Below are 19,206 nucleotides of genomic sequence, written 5' to 3' on the forward strand. Positions count from 1 at the left end.
CCTGACTCTCCATTTCCAGTGTTATAGCTTGAGTCTTGAGTCAATCATTTGACTGGAATGTAATTTCTCTCTCTCTCTCACACACACACACACACACACACACACACACACACACACACACACTGTATATTCTATCCCCTAACCCCAACCCTAAACCAACCCATCACACAAAACTATCTGCATTTTTACATTTTCAAATAAGCATTATATAGTATGTTTATTAATCCATTTCTCTTGTAGGGACCGCTGGCTGGTCACACTCACACACACACACACACACACACTCACACACACTCACACACACTCACACTCACACACACTCACACACACTCACACACACTCACACACACTCACACACACTCACACACACTCTCACACGAAAATCTAAGAATTTAAGTTCAGGTACTAAAATAAATAATTAAAATAAAAAATAAATCAAGCTATCTGAAACTAGGGCTGGGCGATAAAACGATAACGATAATTATCGCGATATAATTTTTCTCGATAAAACGATATCAAGAGTTCGATAAATGTTCGATAATGTTTATGCGCCAAAAGCGGAACGAAACTCATTTGAACCGCGCGCCACACGGACCATTTATCTGCTCGGCTCAAAGTCCAAACGGCAGCGCAGCGCGAGCTCACTAGAGCAGATGCGTTTACTCTGATCAGTCTCGGTCAAGGTCACGAGATCCAGTGAGAAGCGCTTGAATTTTCAGCGAAGAACACAAATGTCTCAGTGATTTAAACCAGTTTAGAGGCAGATGAATCAGCGCTGACCAACAGGAGAAACACTGTGCGCAACGATACAGTCAGAAGGCTTTTCTGTCAACAAATTCCCATCATTTACCACGGATTTACTGTAACGTTAGCCTAGTAATATTAACTGCACCATGAACTGTGGGATATATACATATTGAATTGTATTATATTATTAATGTAGACGATGTATTAAAGGACTGATGGAATATAATTACAGTATTTTAATAATGTATGTAAGCTACTGTTTTTCATACAAATACCATAGAAACCATAAAGTTACATTTTGCCATAAAAGTGAGGTGCTACAGGCTATGCCTGGTTTTATCTGTGGTTATCATGATCTAAATGCATGATACTGGATGACCAATGGTTAAGTTTAATAAAACTCAAACAGTCAGAATATTACATTTTACCAAATAAAAATGAGCACATGCAGAAACTAAGAAATTAATTGTCCAATAAAGATATTTATTTTGTTAAGGAAAAATGACAAATGTTTGAATGTTGTACCTCAGATTTGTGAAATGTTCACCTGTTTGGTAAGTGTTTGTACTGATATGTTCTGACAATAGTAGTTTAAAACCACAATTAACGCTCTTGTTTCTACAACTTTCACTTGGGAGCAAAAATCTGCCTTTAAACTTGAAAGAAATAAAGATTTGACTTTTATCGTGATAATTATCGATATCGACTGATATAAAAAAATATTATCGTGATTTATTTTTTTGGGCCATATCGCCCAGCCCTATCTGAAACTAATAAAAAAAAATAAAAAAAAGCATGTAACAAAATTACTAAAACCTAAACTGAAATTAAAATTAAGAATGAAAATATAAAAATAAAAGCCAATTCAAAATAAATACTGTATGTAAATAATACTAAAATAACACTGAAGTACACACAATGCAGTTCGCAGAATGTTAGTGTTCTGTTTCGAACAGAGCCAGAGAGAGGGAAATAGAAACCGAAACAGATGGATGTCCCTTGCTGGTCTGGCCAGGTGGCATCTTGCCCGACTGGTTGGCACACTGGCATGTGCGCCAGATCCACGAGACTAAACGAACACGAAATACAAAGACCTGTCTCTCTACTCACCTTTAAAAGAAAATCCTCCAACTCACGGTGAGTTTTGGTGACAGCAGTGGACGAAGAGTCTGACCATTTCACCTGCAAAAGAACAGAAGCTCGGTGAGAAGAGACTAGTATTGCCGTCATCGGTCTGGACATAATGAATCTTTTACTTGGATTCCCCAAAAGCTCATCATATTTCACCCAGACATGAATAACTGCACTTGTCCACTTGCCACAGATGCCTTAACTTGGATTTCTTCACATTGTCCTCGGTCAAATATTCCAATACTTTGGGCTCCAGAAATGACATTACAGCAAGAGAAGAACATTTGAGCTCTTAGACTATTACCTCATTTTCAAATCTTATGGTGTGTTAGGTAAATAAAATATTCTAATGGAATCTCCCATTGAAATATGGGCATACCTGAAATATTTAAACCAGTCTAAATAAAGACAATGACATCAGCATGGGGCGTATGCCCAGAATCCATTCTTGCCAAACTAGGTCACTGCACTTTTTTAGGCCTCAGCATTTCAGCCAATAGCATTCAATTGGTTTAAATGAATTCCGCAAGGCTTTAGCTCATGCAAACGTTTGGTAGAAAAGAAATTGAAGTCTCTGAGCTAAACTGAAAATAATATTTAAACATGCATAACTAGCATTTTTAAATCGGTAAAGACTAAAGTCTGTTATTTTCAAACATCTCTATGGTTAAAAAAATTGGGGACAGTAAGGATGCACTTAATAAGGAACACTTATTTAGTAAGGATGCATTAAATTGATGAAAAGTGATTTTTGTAACATTATAGATGTTTTTACTGTATATATGTATGTGTACATATACATACATACATATACATATACATATATATATATATATATATATATATATATATATATATGCCATTTCATGTTTGTGGATTTACAGAATAGAAGAACTTTTTTCACTGTAGTTTTCAGTAGAAATACACAATACATGTTTAAATAAATTACAGCCATTGTGAAAGTTCCAGTCCATTCCAGATCTCCACTCAAAAAGACTTGATTAGATGATGTCTGTAATTGCGGCAATTCCTCCATCTCAGACAACAGTGTTTATCTGTAACTCCAAACCGGCTCTTTCAACACCCGGGTAGCCCATCGCACGGAGTAAATATTTTAGCCTTAACAAGGGCTGGCACGCGGTTTGGTCTGCTTCTCCAGTGAATACTGATGTCTTAATCGTAGGGTTTGGCGAGACACAGGTGGTCAGGGTTCAGTGGTAAGCCTGGGAAAGGGTGGAGAATCCGTCTTACTAGTGACGCATGGGGATTTCTGATTGGGATGCAACTCACATTAAGTTGGAATTCAAGACTTGAAGACAAGCAGAGTAAAGGTAGTGGCTCGAATTTGGGGGAGAAGACAGATTTCCCTTTCCTTCGATTCTTGTTTTGATTAGAATGGTTGAGGTGAACTCATTCTGGATTGGAATAACGCCACGTAATAACCAGGAGTGATTGTGCACAAATCACAGCATCTAAAGATTTTATGTTCACACTGAAAATATTCCAGTATTTTCAGAATTTCCAGTAAACGTGAATGTTACACCATGTTTAATAATATGAAGTAACAGTAATTTATGCAATTTATGATGATATCGAAACAAAAGTGACAGAAGCCATGTTTCCATCCAAAATTGCGAATTTAACTTTTAAACATTTGCGAATAAAATACCGTTTCCATCCAGCGAGTCGAAGAGGACAAAATCGTCACTTCCTGATAAACTGGCGCTTAATATCACTTAGAAAAGTAGGAAAAGACACTGTATATTAATTTTCATACATGATAAATTACTTGTGTCTTAGAGCGCGCAGACGAAATGCAATAAACGTGTAATCTATCTTGCTTTCCGGGGCAGATGCTGTTGTTTGGGAAGAGAGTTCTGGGAGGGAAATCTACCGAATCACTTTGACGAAAGACTTTGCTCAGCCATTTCAGAACAACCAAAACAGCATTTCAGATGCTGTGCAAAAAAAGATCGTTCCGCTGGTTAGTCCGTTTATGCCATTCCATCGAAAGTCACATGACTTTTTTTTTTTTTTAAATACGCATCGAGGAATTTATTCGGTAAACGTGTTTCCATCGAAGTTGATACGCATGTTTTCTCCTCGGATAAAAACGAGTCTTTAAGCGCATTTTTAGAGCATCTTTATGCGTTTCCGTCCTGCAGTTTTGGATACAATATCCTCAAATGCGCATAAAAATAGGACTATGAAACCATAGCTACAGACAGATTGTGATTTTAAACACTTAAAAAAAAAATCTCTGTCAGCACTGTTTTCTAGCTTAATATATCCTGGGCAAAGTAGAGCAAAAGTCTTGTCACGTCCTCAATACGTCTCCTTCCCACTTCAGCCTCCAAACAGGCTTTAGGTTACGAAAACTGAACAACAGCCCAGCAGACAGGCTGTTATGGAAGTTCTGTTTATTTGTAATAAATGAAGAATTTTTTGTCACTGAACATTTAGCCCCTGAAATAGAATGGTTGCATAATGCCGAACCAAGTCAAATAACGTTTTATTTACTTGTCAAAGCCAATTTTCACTCGCACCCTGTCTGTAAGTTTTAGGCAGACAGCTCAGCATGACCTTTTACAAGACCTGATTAATAGTGAAACTGTCAAAGCCATTTTAAAAGTGGAACTAGTTCATGCGTCCTAAAAACACAACGCTCAAAAAAAACAAAAACAGAACGAGTCATGGCGCGACGGCTAAAGATGTCAGTATTGATGAGTACGGCTATAGGAGCGGTTCTAGCGGTCAATTTAAAGACTGGTGTCTTAAAACCAATCCATCAGGATGACCAAAACCTAGTTAGCGGACTCTATCGTTTTTTCAACTTTTCACCTTCAACCACCTTTTCACGGCCCATGGACAAATTCATGCGCTTAATTCTTCATTAAATACTGTTTCAGTATTTAGTAAGTAGCAAAATGCTACACAATATCAAAGTACAATGGGTTGACCATTTATTCAAACTAAAAATGCAAAAAAATGACACTCTCACTTATCAAAGATGTCAGACAATTGCAGTACAGCCCAAACAAAACATGCAAGATTTTCATCTTGCTTTCCTTAGTTTCATATTTTCCTTGGAAATACAATGATTTTTACAGGATATTTATCGTAGCTTTTGTGATAAAACTGTATTGGAGGATTCCAGGGCAGTTTTGACCCCTGAAAATTACACGATACATTAAGCAGAGGAAAAGAAAAGCACTTCTCTCAGTCAGGCCTCTCTCTCTCTCTCTCTCTGGCCGTTTTGGCACTGGTCCATACTCTCACTGTGAGCCGAGCCAAAGCCTCTTTGGTGAGGCTGTCAACTCTGTATCAACAACCGGATGTTTACAGCTCAGGCTTTGCATGTTTCCTCACTTGTCCCAGAGAGGCAAGAATCTCATGTACACAGCCGAGAGCTCAGCTCAGCTTTCAGGACATGTCTGGAGCCATAGAGGCTGAGAGCACGTCGATTTTAAGGCCTTTTTAACACCATGAATAATGCAAAGCGTGTGTGCAAATCTAAAACAACAGCTTCGACAAAGACATTAACTGTGATTAACTGTGAATTGATTCACACTGCACCTACGCAACATCAATGTTCTTTTTTACCAACCACGTTAGCACAAATAAAACAAATTGTTTTAAATTCAAACTTTACTGTACAGCGTATTTCCGAGTGGAACATGATATTCAATGAGGGGGAAAAAAAATGTAGTGTAGGACTTTGTCCATCGGGAATTGACTAAATCGTGAAACGTGGGTGTTAGCATACCAGAATGTGGCCAGGCGGTTTGGTATTGAAAAAACATGTACAATAACACCAAGAACATGAATTAAGAAAGTGAATGGGGTCCATTTTGATTTCATGTTGAACCTTATCTTTTCCATAGCAATCTAAGCACACTCCATATAGCTGTATAATATCAAATACATCAAATATTAAGGATGCAGCAATATTAAAATTCTGGCAGATATTGAGATTAGATAATAATTATTGTTATTGTGTGGCCTAAAGAAAACGTATTTTAAAAATGATTAAAACTCTATTATATTTAGCAATGATTATGCGGGGAATAAATTTGGCGATTTGACTACAATCTTATTTCACAATATGAGAAATTTTAATTCACGATAACAATATTTATTATAATAGTTTTTTTTGTCACTTTTTTTTGTCAAACTCTTTCTGAAATCCACTGGAAAAATGCTGGAATTTATACGGAAAATCATTACGGTTAATATCACTGTGTAAGACGATCACTGAGGAAGCCTCCAGAGCTGAAATTCAGATATGGTAATAGGCGTTTCACTTCCGGCACACACTGTAAACACTAGACCAGTTACAACAGACTGGGCGATCTGACCAATCAGAGCAGAGTAGGCTCTCGGAAAGGAGGGGTTTAGAGAGACTGAATCCTGTATTGAACCGTTTCAGATGCTGTGAAAAAACATATGCTGCTTATGCAAAAGTCTTTTTTAACCTTGGATGCATGTAAAACTATTGTAGGAGACCTCCAAAACAAAATTAGGAACTTTTAAAATACCATAATAGGGGCACTTTAAATTATAATTTAATTCAAATTCATTAATACAGTCATTTGAATTCGGTGGAAATCTGTAGATTCTGTGCAGACCAACCAACATTTCTTTTCTTGCTTTCTTAGGAGACTCTTACTTACCGTTATGACACACAACTACGGGTGCATGTCTTTCTAAATCATTTTCCACAACTGTGAAAATCCTGGAAGCTTCTTTTAAATGAAACGTCAGTGTTGAAACTCGGCTGTCTCTGAGGGGTTTTTGAACTTACCTCGAAACTGTACAGCCTGCCTTCTCCTCCCATGGTAACCTCCTTCAGAATGATCTTCTCAATGTGCACCACTGCAACATCAAAGAACATCATCGTTACAGGGCTGCAAATGTGGCTTTATTCTTTAAGGTTTTCAACATGCGACGGAGATATTACCTTCCCTCGGCGTCGTGCCACTGAGGTGTGGACTGGCGTTGCTGCAAAGAGTCCAGTCTACGTCATTCTCCCGGTGTCGACAGAGGAACCCCGGCCTGGAAAACTGGCTCTGTCACAGCGAAAGAAAATTAATTAAAAAGGTGAGTAAACACATTCATTTCCAACATCACACTTTCTAAAAAAAAAAGTTTATAATATAGCCTATACATTTATATACATGTAGGTTTATTGTCCTTTCCACACTAAAATCAAAACTGTAACGTTAAGCAACAAAACAAGCCATATTTGATGTTTAATATACAGTTAAGTGAAGGAACCAACAAAAACATTTGTCTAAGGTGACAAGACTCAGGTTAAAGGTGCATTCACCCAACTTCACACCTATTGTCATTGTGTCTCCTAAAATTGCCTACTTTATCATGTCAGAGCAGGTTAGAATAAGGTATGGAATTGTGTGTGTATATATATATATATATATTATATATATATATATATATATATATATAAATATATATATATATATATATATATTATATTTTCTTCTACAATGATAATTTTTATCAAGCTTGTATTATTTAAGTTCAGTAATTTCACTTAAATGACAATTAATAGGTAATTTTCATTGCCGTTTAAGTGAAATTACTGAACTTAAATAATACAAGCTTGATAAAAATTATCATTCTAGAAGAAAATTTCAGATGGCACTTAGAGGCTTTTGCATATATATATAAAATAGTTGATAAATGATTTTTTTTAATGGACAATACCCATCTAGTAGACAGCAGGATGGCCATTATAATGTCAATAAATATAATAAAAATGAATGATAGCTAATGAACTGCACAAAGAAAATGCTGAATTTAAATGAACACTTAAATATTTACTTAAACTCAAATACTTTGAAGATGCATACCGAAAATTTGCAATATACTTTGACAGCTGTCGGTAGAATTCGTTATTGGACGCTACACCACTTCAGTTAACCAATCAGGTGCAGTTATAAACTCTTAATCAATAGCCTATAGACCTTATGCGCCAGAGAAACGAGGGCGCCGCCATCTTTAGAATATTGTCTTTGAACTTCCGTTTTTGCAGTCGCTCTGTATATTTCTATGGCATTGCTGTCCAGGAGTAATTAGCTTTTGAAGTGGATTTACTTAATGTAAAGTTAACGGAAGTTATCATGAGGATTGTAATGTTTAAAGCAGATGTCTTAACAAATGTCAGTAGACCGGGAAGATTTTAAAACGAGCCGTTCATTCATAAATACTCAATATCGCTGTGAAAATACAGACCGGAAGTCAAAAGACAACGAGCGCAACGCTGAAAAGGGGCGGGGCTACAGCCCACATATTGCCGTATCACTAATTTAATCATTTCCTAGTTTCAAGACATTTCGTTGGTGTTAAAAAAAAAAAAAAAAAACACGATCTGACAACAACTCATCTAGAAACCTGACATTTCCAAACGTGGGCCGTAAATCAAAGCATTGCATATGAGGCGCGACACTTACACAAACCAAATAAAAGCCATTCACATTCAGTCATTCAAAATATGTCAATTACTTTGAGTGAACCAAGTGATCCATCGTTTCCTCTTGTTTTATAGCAATTGAGCATAATGCTACAGCGTACATGTCCGCGACTCATCGCCATCATTTAAACCATTAACATCATTCTCAACTTGACATCAGCAACAAACAACATACATTCATAAACAGACAGACAATGTCATTTTGGAGACCCGATTCAGTCTAATGAGTGCGACGAAAACCCCCACACATGGCCTCATTTACAAAATGCAAAGCCCACAATAAAGTCATTCACATGGAGAGATCAAAGGAGATCAGGGAGGATAGCATTGAACCACAAGCCTATAAGACAGACGAATTTAGCAAAGCAAACGTCCCATCATGTACTTGTGTTGGATTAAAGGCTTTGTCGATTTGAGATAGCACCTTCCATATTCCTATCAAGGAGGAAAAAGGAATGTGCTATCATTTGCTGACACATATAACTCACATTAGATAACCAGGCAAAAAAACAAACAAAAAAAAGAGATATATATATTGCAATGCAATATGCAAATATGCAATTTTTTTTTTTTTTATGTTGATTAATAATATATTTGATATATAACTTTAATAATATAGTTATATAGTTAATAATAATATAAAATAGTTAATATAGTTTAATAATAATAATATAAAATAGTTCATATAGTTTAATAATTATATTTGATATATAATTTAATAATATAGTTATATATAAAATATGTAACTTGTCTCGTATTCTGTCCAAACACACCGCGCCTTCTAAGTCAGGTTAATGCGCAAAAACTGTTTCCATTGCAGTTGTGCGAAATATTCCTTTTTCGAATTGCCTGAAAAACCTCATGCGAGCGTGAAAACTTTTTTGCGATAAACGGGAGTTTTTGCGAAATCGACGTGTTTCCATTGGGCGTATTTCCAATTCGCAATTTGCGCAATTTGAAGGGTGATGGAAAAACGCGGCTAGTGTCTTGTTTAAGAGAGACACTTTATATGACTGAACATATTGACAGCTGTCAATCATCTGACATGAGCACAGCACATGAATCCTGCAGATGTCTGATACACCTCTGGCTCTCCCTAGTCAAAACCAACAAACGGAATCCTATCGGAGTATCTGAAACCAATCCCAGATGGAATTTTCTTCCAAGATTCCAACAGATCTAAACAAAACTGCATCTTTAAAACTCCCAACAAGACCAGCACAGGAACAGGCACCTGCAGAACATCCACTGGAATGTAAATACAATCTTTCAGGAGCCATGTGATTCCTTTAACTGCCCAAACAGTGAGACATTTATTCCAGCACAAAACATTTAGAACTTTAATAAGCACTGCACAATATCCAATAAGACTCTAAAAATTAAATAATAATCGAGAAATCTTGTAGGAGTGTCAGTTTATCCAGTAGGATCTTACTTGATCCTTTAGGATTGATTCGAAAGTATGATAGAAATTCCAACAGGAATCCAGCACACATTACTTTTTTATGTTTTATGCTAGAGGTTATTCAGTTTCATGAACCAGTTTAAGTGGCGGTACCATGGAGCACTGATGGCATCACATGATAACACCACGGTATTTTGATATGTAGCCTATAATAAACAATGGTATTGGCATAAAACATGTTCAAATTATACTATGGTACTTTTTGTTAGTGACTTTAAATCTTTACATGATTCATATTGGTACAGAATGGTTAGTATATGCTTCTCCAAGTGTTTTGGGTCATTTTTATTAGTAACTTTGGACAATATATGAAAAAGTATCATATTACTTACTAGTTACTACCATGTTTTGGACATACCATAGTAGAACCATAATATTCCCCAGAGTACCATGTAAATACAATTATACATGAATTTCAATACCTTAGGATATATACCGGTACGTATATTTTTAAAGTTTAAAGATTTAGGTTTAAAGGTTTAAAGTTCTGAAACATTACCATTTCTAATGTTTCTGAAAAAAAAAAAAAAAGTATCTTATAATACAGAAAAAAAAAAAACACTAATATTGTAAAATATTAATACAATTTAAAATAATATTATATTTTAATATAGGCTACTTCAAAATATAATTTATTTCTGTGATGCAAAGCTGAATTTTCATCAGCCATTATTACTTCAGTCTTCAGTGTCCATCAGAAATCATTATAATGCTGATTTATTATCACAGTTGCTTAATATTTTTTTTATAACCTGTGAAACCTATGATTTTTTTTTTTCAGGATTCTTTGATGAATCAAAAGTAAAAAGAAAAAAACAGCAACATTTATTCAAAACAGAAATATTTTGTAACAACATACAATACCGTTAAAAAGTTTGGGGTAAGCGATTTCTTCTTTCTTTTTTTAAAAGAAATGAATATTTTTATTCAGCAAAATGAATAAATGTTGTTATTCCTCAATTGATCCTGAAAAAAAGTATCACATGTTCCAGAAAAAAAATAAAAATTAAGCAGCACAACTGTTTTATAACATTGATAATAATGGAGCAAATCAGCATTAGAATGATTTCTAAAGGATCACGTGACTCTGAAGACTAGAGTAAATCCAGCTTTGCATCACAGAAATAAATTACATTTTAAAGTATATTAAAATAGAAAACCATTATTTTAAACTGTAAAAATATTTCACAATATTACTGTTTTTTCTGTATTTTTTTAAATCAAATAAATACAGGCTTGATGAGCATAAGTCTGTGCTCTTCTTTCAAAAACAATAAAAATAGTAATGTCGGTAGGCCCTACTGTATTTATGTATATATATATATATATATATATATATATATATATATGTGTGTGTGTGTGTGTGTGTGTGTGTGTGTGTAAGTTATATATGTCTACCATATAATGTACCCTGGGGTAACAGTTACTGTCACATGAATTTTCCCTAGGGTTGGTACTTCCAACTTCCATTGTATTATATTTTGGAGAACGTGATCAAAACATTAAATTACCATAGTATTTTTGCCACTATTATTATTAGTGATTTTGAGGTAAATATCACACACCCATTTTTGGAGTCTGTCCAACTGCGCACGCAGCTCTACCCGCTGATGGAAACTGAACGCCGGGTGTAACGAGCCCATCATGAAGAGCAGCCGCAGTTGGTCCACCGTCTCCGGCTCCGGTAGAGCCCCGCACATCCCCGCGTCCATTCGACTCAACGTCCTGAAGAGAATCCCAGCGCATTCCCTGCTCTTGGATCCGAGCAAAGACAAATAAACAAGCAGTTTGGACAGCACCACGGGGTCGCTTACGTCCACCAGCCCTTCAAGATCAGCGGGGCAGTTGGCCCGGATCTCGAAGTCCCGCAGGACGCTGAAATCTCTCCGGGCCAGATCCTCCAGACAGGCGCCGAAGAAGCGTAGCTCCAGCGGCTGACACATATGCAACAGCCCGCAAAGCAGCTCCACGCGTCCGGCAGGGTTCAGCTGTAAGCCGAACCACTCGAACACCGTCTCCTTATCGAGCGGAGCCGCTCCGGTGCCGCTCTCCCGTTCGGTTCCGTTAACGGAATTCAAGTCGCATCGGTGATTTTCGCCTCCCGCCGCTCGCAGCTTCATCTTCATCATTATCAGCTCTCAAACACGATCATCAGAGATAGAAGTCCATGGGTGGTGCTTTCCGGACAATATTTCGGCATCAAAACACGATGAAATTCCCGAGTTGGGGCGGAATTTCGTTAAAATTCGCCGTCGGTAGTGTGTGACGGTGTGGCTGTGGTCAGTTTGCCAGAGATTACTCGCCTGCCGTGCCTCCAGAATATCCTGTCAATCATCCGTGACTCCACCCACCCGTCATATCATATGAGACGCAGGGTCCTAAACTCGCCCTTTTGCTCTCATTTGGCAGCTCGAAATATACATTTTTATGGAGTGATTCTATATACAAACTATAGCAAATATATTTAAATAATTAAATATATTTATGAAACACTAATTTAACAAAATACAATGAAATATTACAATGATTAATTACATAAACCACAAGCTTATTTTTCCTCATAAATCCATAATCCAGACATTTAGAAATTGGTGACGTCAGGACATGAAGGGAGTGTGTATGATTTCAGGCATATTTTTAAGAACTTTTTACTTTATTTGAGTTAAAGTTGTTGTTGTTTTTTTTTTATAAAGGAAATTTAAAAGCACACATGAAATGTCATTTTACGAATCACTTTGTGAACCACTAGGGGTTCCCGAGCCCAGGAATTAGTTATGCAAGTATGTACTCAGTGTAAAGACCATTGTATCCACTAGAGGGCGACATTGTATAGCCGTGACATGATATTAATATTTCAACAAGCACTTTCAACTTCAAGAACATGTAGAGTTAACATTATGGAAATGTCATAATAACCACTCTCCCCAATACCACCATTTCATTGAATTTATTAGGACAAGCAGAAACATTTCTCCTTCTTCATTCTTGAGATGATATATCATTCATTTCCAGTGCTTTTCCACCCTAGATCCTCGACACAACAAATGCATTGTAGTTCAGCGTCATTACATCATATTAAAAACACTACACACCATTAAACTAAACTCACATGCTTCAGTTCAGTTGAGTTGTTTATGTCTTCTCTATTTTTGTCTAATGTGATTCCTCTGGTAGCTGGAGAGGCCCACCTTTGATCCAAAATAGCTCTGTTAATATATAAATGTGTTTGAACAGCGGATATGTGTACAATTCTGTGGTGTTTAAATATATACACAGGGACGTTTAGCAAAGCAGCTCACAGGTACATATTCCTTCCCCAGGTACTAATGTGGTTGGATGTGCTACTTTCTTTCTAAACATATTTTCATTCATAAACAGCCCAATAGAGAACGACGGTGGTCCCCTTTTCACAGTATTGGGATTCAGAGGAAGGCGCCAACATCTGTGTTTAAGTATCTGGCCTAAACAGCTAGATGGAAACAAACTATGTGCTACTGGAAGAATAAAGACATATTCTTTGCTGTAACACAAAAGACATTGCACAGACGTGATGTTAATGGACTCTTCTAAATAACTCAATGCATGACGGCAGAGAAAATAAAGACATTTTGGACTGCGCTATTTGTGGCACGGGCCTTGGGAATGGAGGCTTGGAGCCATTTGGCTTGACTTTCTTTGAAGATGGTTTTGTGGAGGGTTAAACCCGTACTCCTCCCTCTCTCTGATGCCTGTCGCTCCTTCATTCTGCCCAGGGAAGGCTGTACGTCACTGTGGGTGCAGATATAAAATAGTCTTTGGCTGTATCTTGCCATCTCCGCACTGGACTGTAATTCACGTCAGTGATGAAAGCATTTTAAGCTGTTGCCTTGTAACGTGTTGGTGGCGACTGACTTTTTAAACCTCTGGATATCCAGGAATCACACTGTTGGTGAGACATTTAAGTTTTTACTTGTTTATTGACATTTTTTATGTTCTCTCAATTTAACTTTTCCAAGGACCATGGTATTACCATAAGATATACCATGGGAAATCATGGCAACACCATCGTTTTTGGATGCATTTGTTAAAACAACATCATTGAATCATGTACTTCTGCAGTGCTTTTTTGAAAATGTTTTGAAGTCTGAAGACATTTTTTTTGAGTCTCTACATTGAGCATTTACAATTTAATTGTAAAAAAGTAATAATTCTGAGAAGGCTCATTACATATATTGATAATTATATATTTGCATAAACTTTTTCACAGGCTACGTGGCTTCTAGTTGACATACCATGAGGACATGGAGGTTTTGTTCACTGGTCGTTTGTGTTTTGTTGCCGTACATCAGTGGATTCCAGCAAGATGACACTCAAGCTGGTTTGTTATCCTATTCTTAGTCTTATACTTTATGGTATATTAGTCAAATGGTTTAAATCTTTGAACATTTTAACAATATAAATGTGCCTTAAAGTGACACTCTTGAGGAATTTGTAGCTCACACAGGAGATCAAGGCAGTAGCAATGTCAAGGTCATGGGTTCAATTTCAGGGAATGCATGAACTGATCAAATGTACAGGTGTATCTTGAATGCAATGTAAGTCGCTTTGTATAAAAGCGTCTGCCAAATGCATAAATGTTAGTGACTACTCTTAAGTAAATTAGTAATATTTATTCAGTCATTCTTGTGTTGACACTGTAGGGTGAATTCAGGTAAATTGAGCAACTCTTGACATTGAGATATCAGGAATGGACAAATGTACTTGTCTCCACTTTACATTTCCTCAAGAATTGTAACACGACTCTGTGTGCATGTGGACTCTATGGGCAAATGTTTTCCTGGGTTTGCAGGTTGTAGCACAACTCCCAATGATCTTGCGTTCATCATCGATGGCTCCTCAAGCTTGGGGCTCCCCAACTTTGAAACAGCCAAGCGCTGGCTAATCAACATCACCAGTGGCTTTGACGTGAGCACCAGGCACACTCAGGTGGCGGTTGTCCAGTACAGTGACACCCCTCGCCTGGAGATTCCTCTGGGAAAGCATCAGAACGGCCAGGAGCTCGTCAAGGCCATCACCTCCATCTCGTACCTGGGAGGCAACACGCGGACTGGCCGCGCCATCAAGTTTGCCACGGACCACGTCTTCGGGATGCCCAACCGCACCTCCAAGTCTCCCAGAAACCGCATCGCCGTGGTTCTCACCGATGGACGTTCACAGGATGACGTTGAGGATGCTGCAATAGAGGCCAGGGCACAGAATATTGTTCTGTTTGCAGTCGGTGTGGGAAACGAGATCACTAACTCTGAGTTGGTGTCCGTGGCCAACAAGCCAGCCTCTACTTACGTGCTACACGTGGAGGACTACAAATCTATTGCAAGCATATGGGACCTGATGGAGCAGAAACTATGCGAGGGTGAGTCGTGCTTGACTTATAACCATTACAGGGACATAAACCTGGGGCCCAATACATTTGTTTACTCCTGAAGAGAGACTTGGTCATCATCTGCCATGACAGGATGCAATACAGACCATTGGAGATCTTTGGACTAGTGACTTTTTTAATGCACTGGCATTAATTTTCTGTTGTTTGGTCACTGCTTGTTGATTAGTTGATCAACCTTGTCTCAGATGTTTTTTCCTGAAATTCCTTAGGAGGAACAAAAAATGAGTATAGTAATCAAATTAATGTGGATAGCTGCTCAGATTTGGTTTTGGAAGAATTTGATGCATAATCTTGAGTTTATGTTAAGATCTCAGACTTTTGAGACTTTTTTTTTTTTACAGTGTTGAGATCTCTTCTGAAAAGTCTCCTGAAAGGTCCCCATTTACTCTCCATTTAATCTCATTGCTGTTTAGGACAAATAACTGAGATATCAAAGAGGTCTCATTCAATTATATAATTCTTATTCTGTTATGGTTGTCTTGTTATCGAACACGTTCTGATCCAAAGCATTACACAACAGCTGAAGTGCAACTAGAGGCTGTAAAGTGTCTGTGAATTGAGTGGCTGCATTATATCATTCACAGAATCGGTGTGTCCGACGCGAATCCCTGGGACAGTGAACGATCAGAAAGGCTTTGATTTAATGAGCCTGATGAAGATCGAAGAGGGGGCTCAGAAGGTTCAGGGCTCTTTGATATCAGAGAGAGCGTCACAGCTCAGCCCTCGCATGGACATCACTCGTGACACCAGGTGAATTTGCTTTGCAATTTATAGCTCATAGATATATTCTTGCACATGTTGAAGTGCTTGACTTATGTCAATGTGATGTAAATGAGATGTTCCTGAGGTTTTCCTACTCTGACCTACACCTAATGTTCCTCACAGAGAGATCTTTCCAGAAGGCCTTCCACCAGCTTTTGTGTTTGTGGCAACTCTTCGCTTGAAAAACCCAGCTCACTGGATGGAGTTTGACCTCTTGAGGGTGTTATCTCAGGACGGAGTTAAGCAGATCGCTGTGACTGTGAACGGACCAGACAAATCTGTCACTTTCTCCTGCACAAGCACTCTGAAGGAAGAGCAGACAGTCATTTTTAATGACAGAGGGATCAAGGTCTGTGAAATACTTGTGTCACTTTTAAATCTGATTAAGACAAACACTGGCTGCATGCATCCCAGTTCACAATATATCCATCCGAATGAATATAATATTCATTTTTAGGTGAACTAACCCTTTAAGGTGTTCTATAAATGAATAATGTTCATAAATTGAGATACTATTCTTACTTGAAACGGAGTAGAGGCTTGGACCCAGAAGCATTATTTGATAACTTAACAATTGAATTGTGTATTTATGTCTTAAACAATTTGTTACCTGTCAGGTGTGCCTTGCAAAATGGCAGGACTGAATGTATATGTCTTTTAACAATATGATTTATGTCTCCATAGAGGCTATTTGACACAGATTGGCACCAGCTGAAGTTCTTGGTGAAGCCCAAACGCGTCACTTGTTTCGTAGATGGCGCATATGTGGAGGAGCAGCTCCTAGATCCAGTTGTTCCTATCTACATTAACGGAAAGACTCAGGTGGCCAAGAAAGTCAGTATTGAGACAACAGTCCCTGTGAGTGTTTCCAACATTTTAATGCTCTTTTTGACACCTGACTGATCACAAGTTTTAACGTGCCAAGTTAATTTAAGTTAGTTTGCTATCACAATATTCAGATTAGATCATTACATTTCTGTTGTGTCTGGTGCTGCTTTATCAGATTGTGCTGCAGAAGTTACGGCTCTACTGTGACCCCCAGCAAAGTGAGCGAGAGACAGCATGTGAAATTTACTCTGTGGTAAGACCGTAATGTTATCTGCCACACTACTGGGCATGTACAGCATGGATCAACATCCTTTGTTACCAACTCGTTTATGCTGCTTAGTGCTGGTTTGGTGTTGGTCTTGCTTCACCATCAAAACTTAGTTGGTGTCAAGTCAACCAGCATAGTGTTTCTGGAGAAGTTGCTTAAAGGGGTGGTAAAATTCCCTTTTCACAAGATGTAAAATAAATCTCTGATGTCCCCAGAGTGTGTATGTGAAGGTTTAGCTCAAAATACCCCACAGATATTTTTATATAGCATGTTAAAGTTGTCACTTTTTGAGGGTGAGCAAAAACACACAGTTTTTGTGCCTGTTGCTTTAAATGCAAATTAGCTGCTGCTCCCGGCACAGGGGGGCGGAGCTTCAAGAGCTCATGTCCTTTTACCTCACACGGACATGCACTGGAAATTTCATGTAGACAACATGTGGACAACATTTCTGAATGGTTTGTAGATGAATTTAAGTAGCTTGTGCATAGTATCTTATAGTCATTGATTAGCATATTTTTTCTTGATAATCTATAAATTGTGTTCCAGGGGCGGGGCTTATGTAAATTATAGGGTCAGTGATGTCACTAACCCTGGAGGAATGTTGTGTAGTCCTTACCAGCCGTTTGTTGTAGTCCTTAAAAAGTAATTTCTTTAAAAGAAAATATCTCCCTTTGGATGTTGGACCCAGGAACGTGTCCGTCTAGTGTTTATCTGCCAATGTTGATTTCCTGCACACTTTAATTTATCTTTCTGTGTTTGTTACAGGATGATGACAGGGTAAGTCACCAACCTAATACTTGCTTTTTAAAATGTTCAATATGTAAAATTCCAATTTTATTTTTTTATTGTGGATTGGTTTATTACGTTTGTGTTTTATGTGCAATGTTTTGTATCTCCAGTGTCCTTCGGATCGCTCTCTTGCTTTAGAAGGTTGTGATTGTCCCAGTGGTAAACCTGGTCTGCCTGGTCTACCTGGGCCTATGGTGAGGCATTTTTAAACTATGCATCCTAGTGGATTGCTGAGGCCTTTTGCTTGTTATTTGATTAAAACACATATTTAACTCTTCACTGTTTGAACACAGGGCTTCAGAGGGGAGAAAGGTAGAGAAGGACCTCCTGGCCCTGATGGGAAACCTGTAAGTAGAATTATTACTGGCCTAAGTAGAATTATTAGTGGCTCAGGAGGTTTGGACAAATGTGTTACCGTCATGATTTATTTGTCCACCAGGGGAAACCAGGAGAGAAGGGAGCATCTGGAGAGCCTGGTCGAGATGGACAGAACGTGAGTGAAACATCAAGAACATTTTCTGATATTCTCAAAGCTTTATGTTGTTATTTTATTTCTTCATTTACAGGGTGAAGCTGGTGAACCAGGACAAAAGGGGGAGCGAGGGCTCGAAGGACGCAAAGTATGTAGATTTTGAGATTTTCATTGTCATTATTAAAAAATATATATATATTTAAAGGCTTGAATACTTCCCCCCCAATCTTTTAACAGGGAGAAATGGGGCCACCTGGGCCTTCAGGACCGACAGTGAGTCTCAAACTTCCTGATCATTTAATATTCATTTCCTGTTGTTGTGTTTAAAGGTTTAGCAAGCAAAACTAAAACTACAATGACTGAAACGATTCCCTTAAAATCTCCTTTAGGGCACCGGCTTTTCCAGATTGGATTTAGATGGCTTTGAAATTCAAGGAAACAAGGTAAAAAAAAAACAAAAAAAACATTATAGTATATCTATTAAAAATTACATTGAATGATTACCGAATATTATATTTGCTTATGCAAACTATCGTGGCCTTATAGGGAATCCCAGGAGAGAGAGGGGAAATGGGACCACCTGGAAAACCCGGACCAAATGTAAGGAATCTGCTTTTAGCGTCTACTCATGAATGTTCATACTGTGCATTATTGATCATTAACAGATTTAGCACTTTACAGTATTCTGTTTGAATGAAGATTGGAAAAGTAAGAAGTAAGTCTTATTTTCTTTCCCTTGCAGGGTGAACCTGGGCCGCCTGGTCTACCTGGACTTGCAGGACCCAAGGTAAGACAGATTTCAGTCTGACATTGCATCCAAAACTGTTAT

The 19,206-nt window shown here is 37.8% G+C and overlaps 2 protein-coding genes across 2 annotated transcripts in view; one reads left to right on the plus strand and one right to left on the minus strand.

Annotated features, from left to right (window-relative positions):
* zcchc2 (zinc finger, CCHC domain containing 2) overlaps positions 1 to 13,759 on the minus strand; it is a 28,970-nt gene extending 15,211 nt beyond the window's left edge. Inside the window, exons 1-4 of the mRNA XM_084411997.1 lie at positions 11,402 to 13,759; positions 6,839 to 6,947; positions 6,683 to 6,753; positions 1,858 to 1,929 (exon numbers count right to left, since the gene is read on the minus strand). Of these exons, the coding sequence (XP_084268123.1) occupies positions 1,858 to 1,929; positions 6,683 to 6,753; positions 6,839 to 6,947; positions 11,402 to 11,965 (816 nt within the window). The 5' untranslated portion in view covers positions 11,966 to 13,759. The remainder of the gene's footprint in view (positions 1 to 1,857; positions 1,930 to 6,682; positions 6,754 to 6,838; positions 6,948 to 11,401) is intronic.
* A 343-nt stretch (positions 13,760 to 14,102) lies between these two features.
* LOC311291453 (uncharacterized protein) overlaps positions 14,103 to 19,206 on the plus strand; it is a gene marked incomplete at its 5' end in the record, with an annotated part of 36,949 nt that continues 31,845 nt past the window's right edge. Inside the window, 14 exons of the mRNA XM_084410488.1 lie at positions 14,103 to 14,193; positions 14,665 to 15,228; positions 15,843 to 16,008; positions 16,144 to 16,369; positions 16,705 to 16,878; positions 17,024 to 17,101; positions 18,016 to 18,099; positions 18,199 to 18,252; positions 18,345 to 18,398; positions 18,472 to 18,525; positions 18,615 to 18,650; positions 18,767 to 18,820; positions 18,924 to 18,977; positions 19,120 to 19,164. Coding sequence (XP_084266614.1) covers positions 14,103 to 14,193; positions 14,665 to 15,228; positions 15,843 to 16,008; positions 16,144 to 16,369; positions 16,705 to 16,878; positions 17,024 to 17,101; positions 18,016 to 18,099; positions 18,199 to 18,252; positions 18,345 to 18,398; positions 18,472 to 18,525; positions 18,615 to 18,650; positions 18,767 to 18,820; positions 18,924 to 18,977; positions 19,120 to 19,164 — 1,734 coding nt within the window. The remainder of the gene's footprint in view (positions 14,194 to 14,664; positions 15,229 to 15,842; positions 16,009 to 16,143; positions 16,370 to 16,704; positions 16,879 to 17,023; positions 17,102 to 18,015; positions 18,100 to 18,198; positions 18,253 to 18,344; positions 18,399 to 18,471; positions 18,526 to 18,614; positions 18,651 to 18,766; positions 18,821 to 18,923; positions 18,978 to 19,119; positions 19,165 to 19,206) is intronic.

Source organism: Rutilus rutilus, assembly GCF_951802725.1.
Source record: "Rutilus rutilus genome assembly, chromosome: 6".
Taxonomy (NCBI): Eukaryota; Metazoa; Chordata; class Actinopteri; order Cypriniformes; family Leuciscidae; genus Rutilus; species Rutilus rutilus.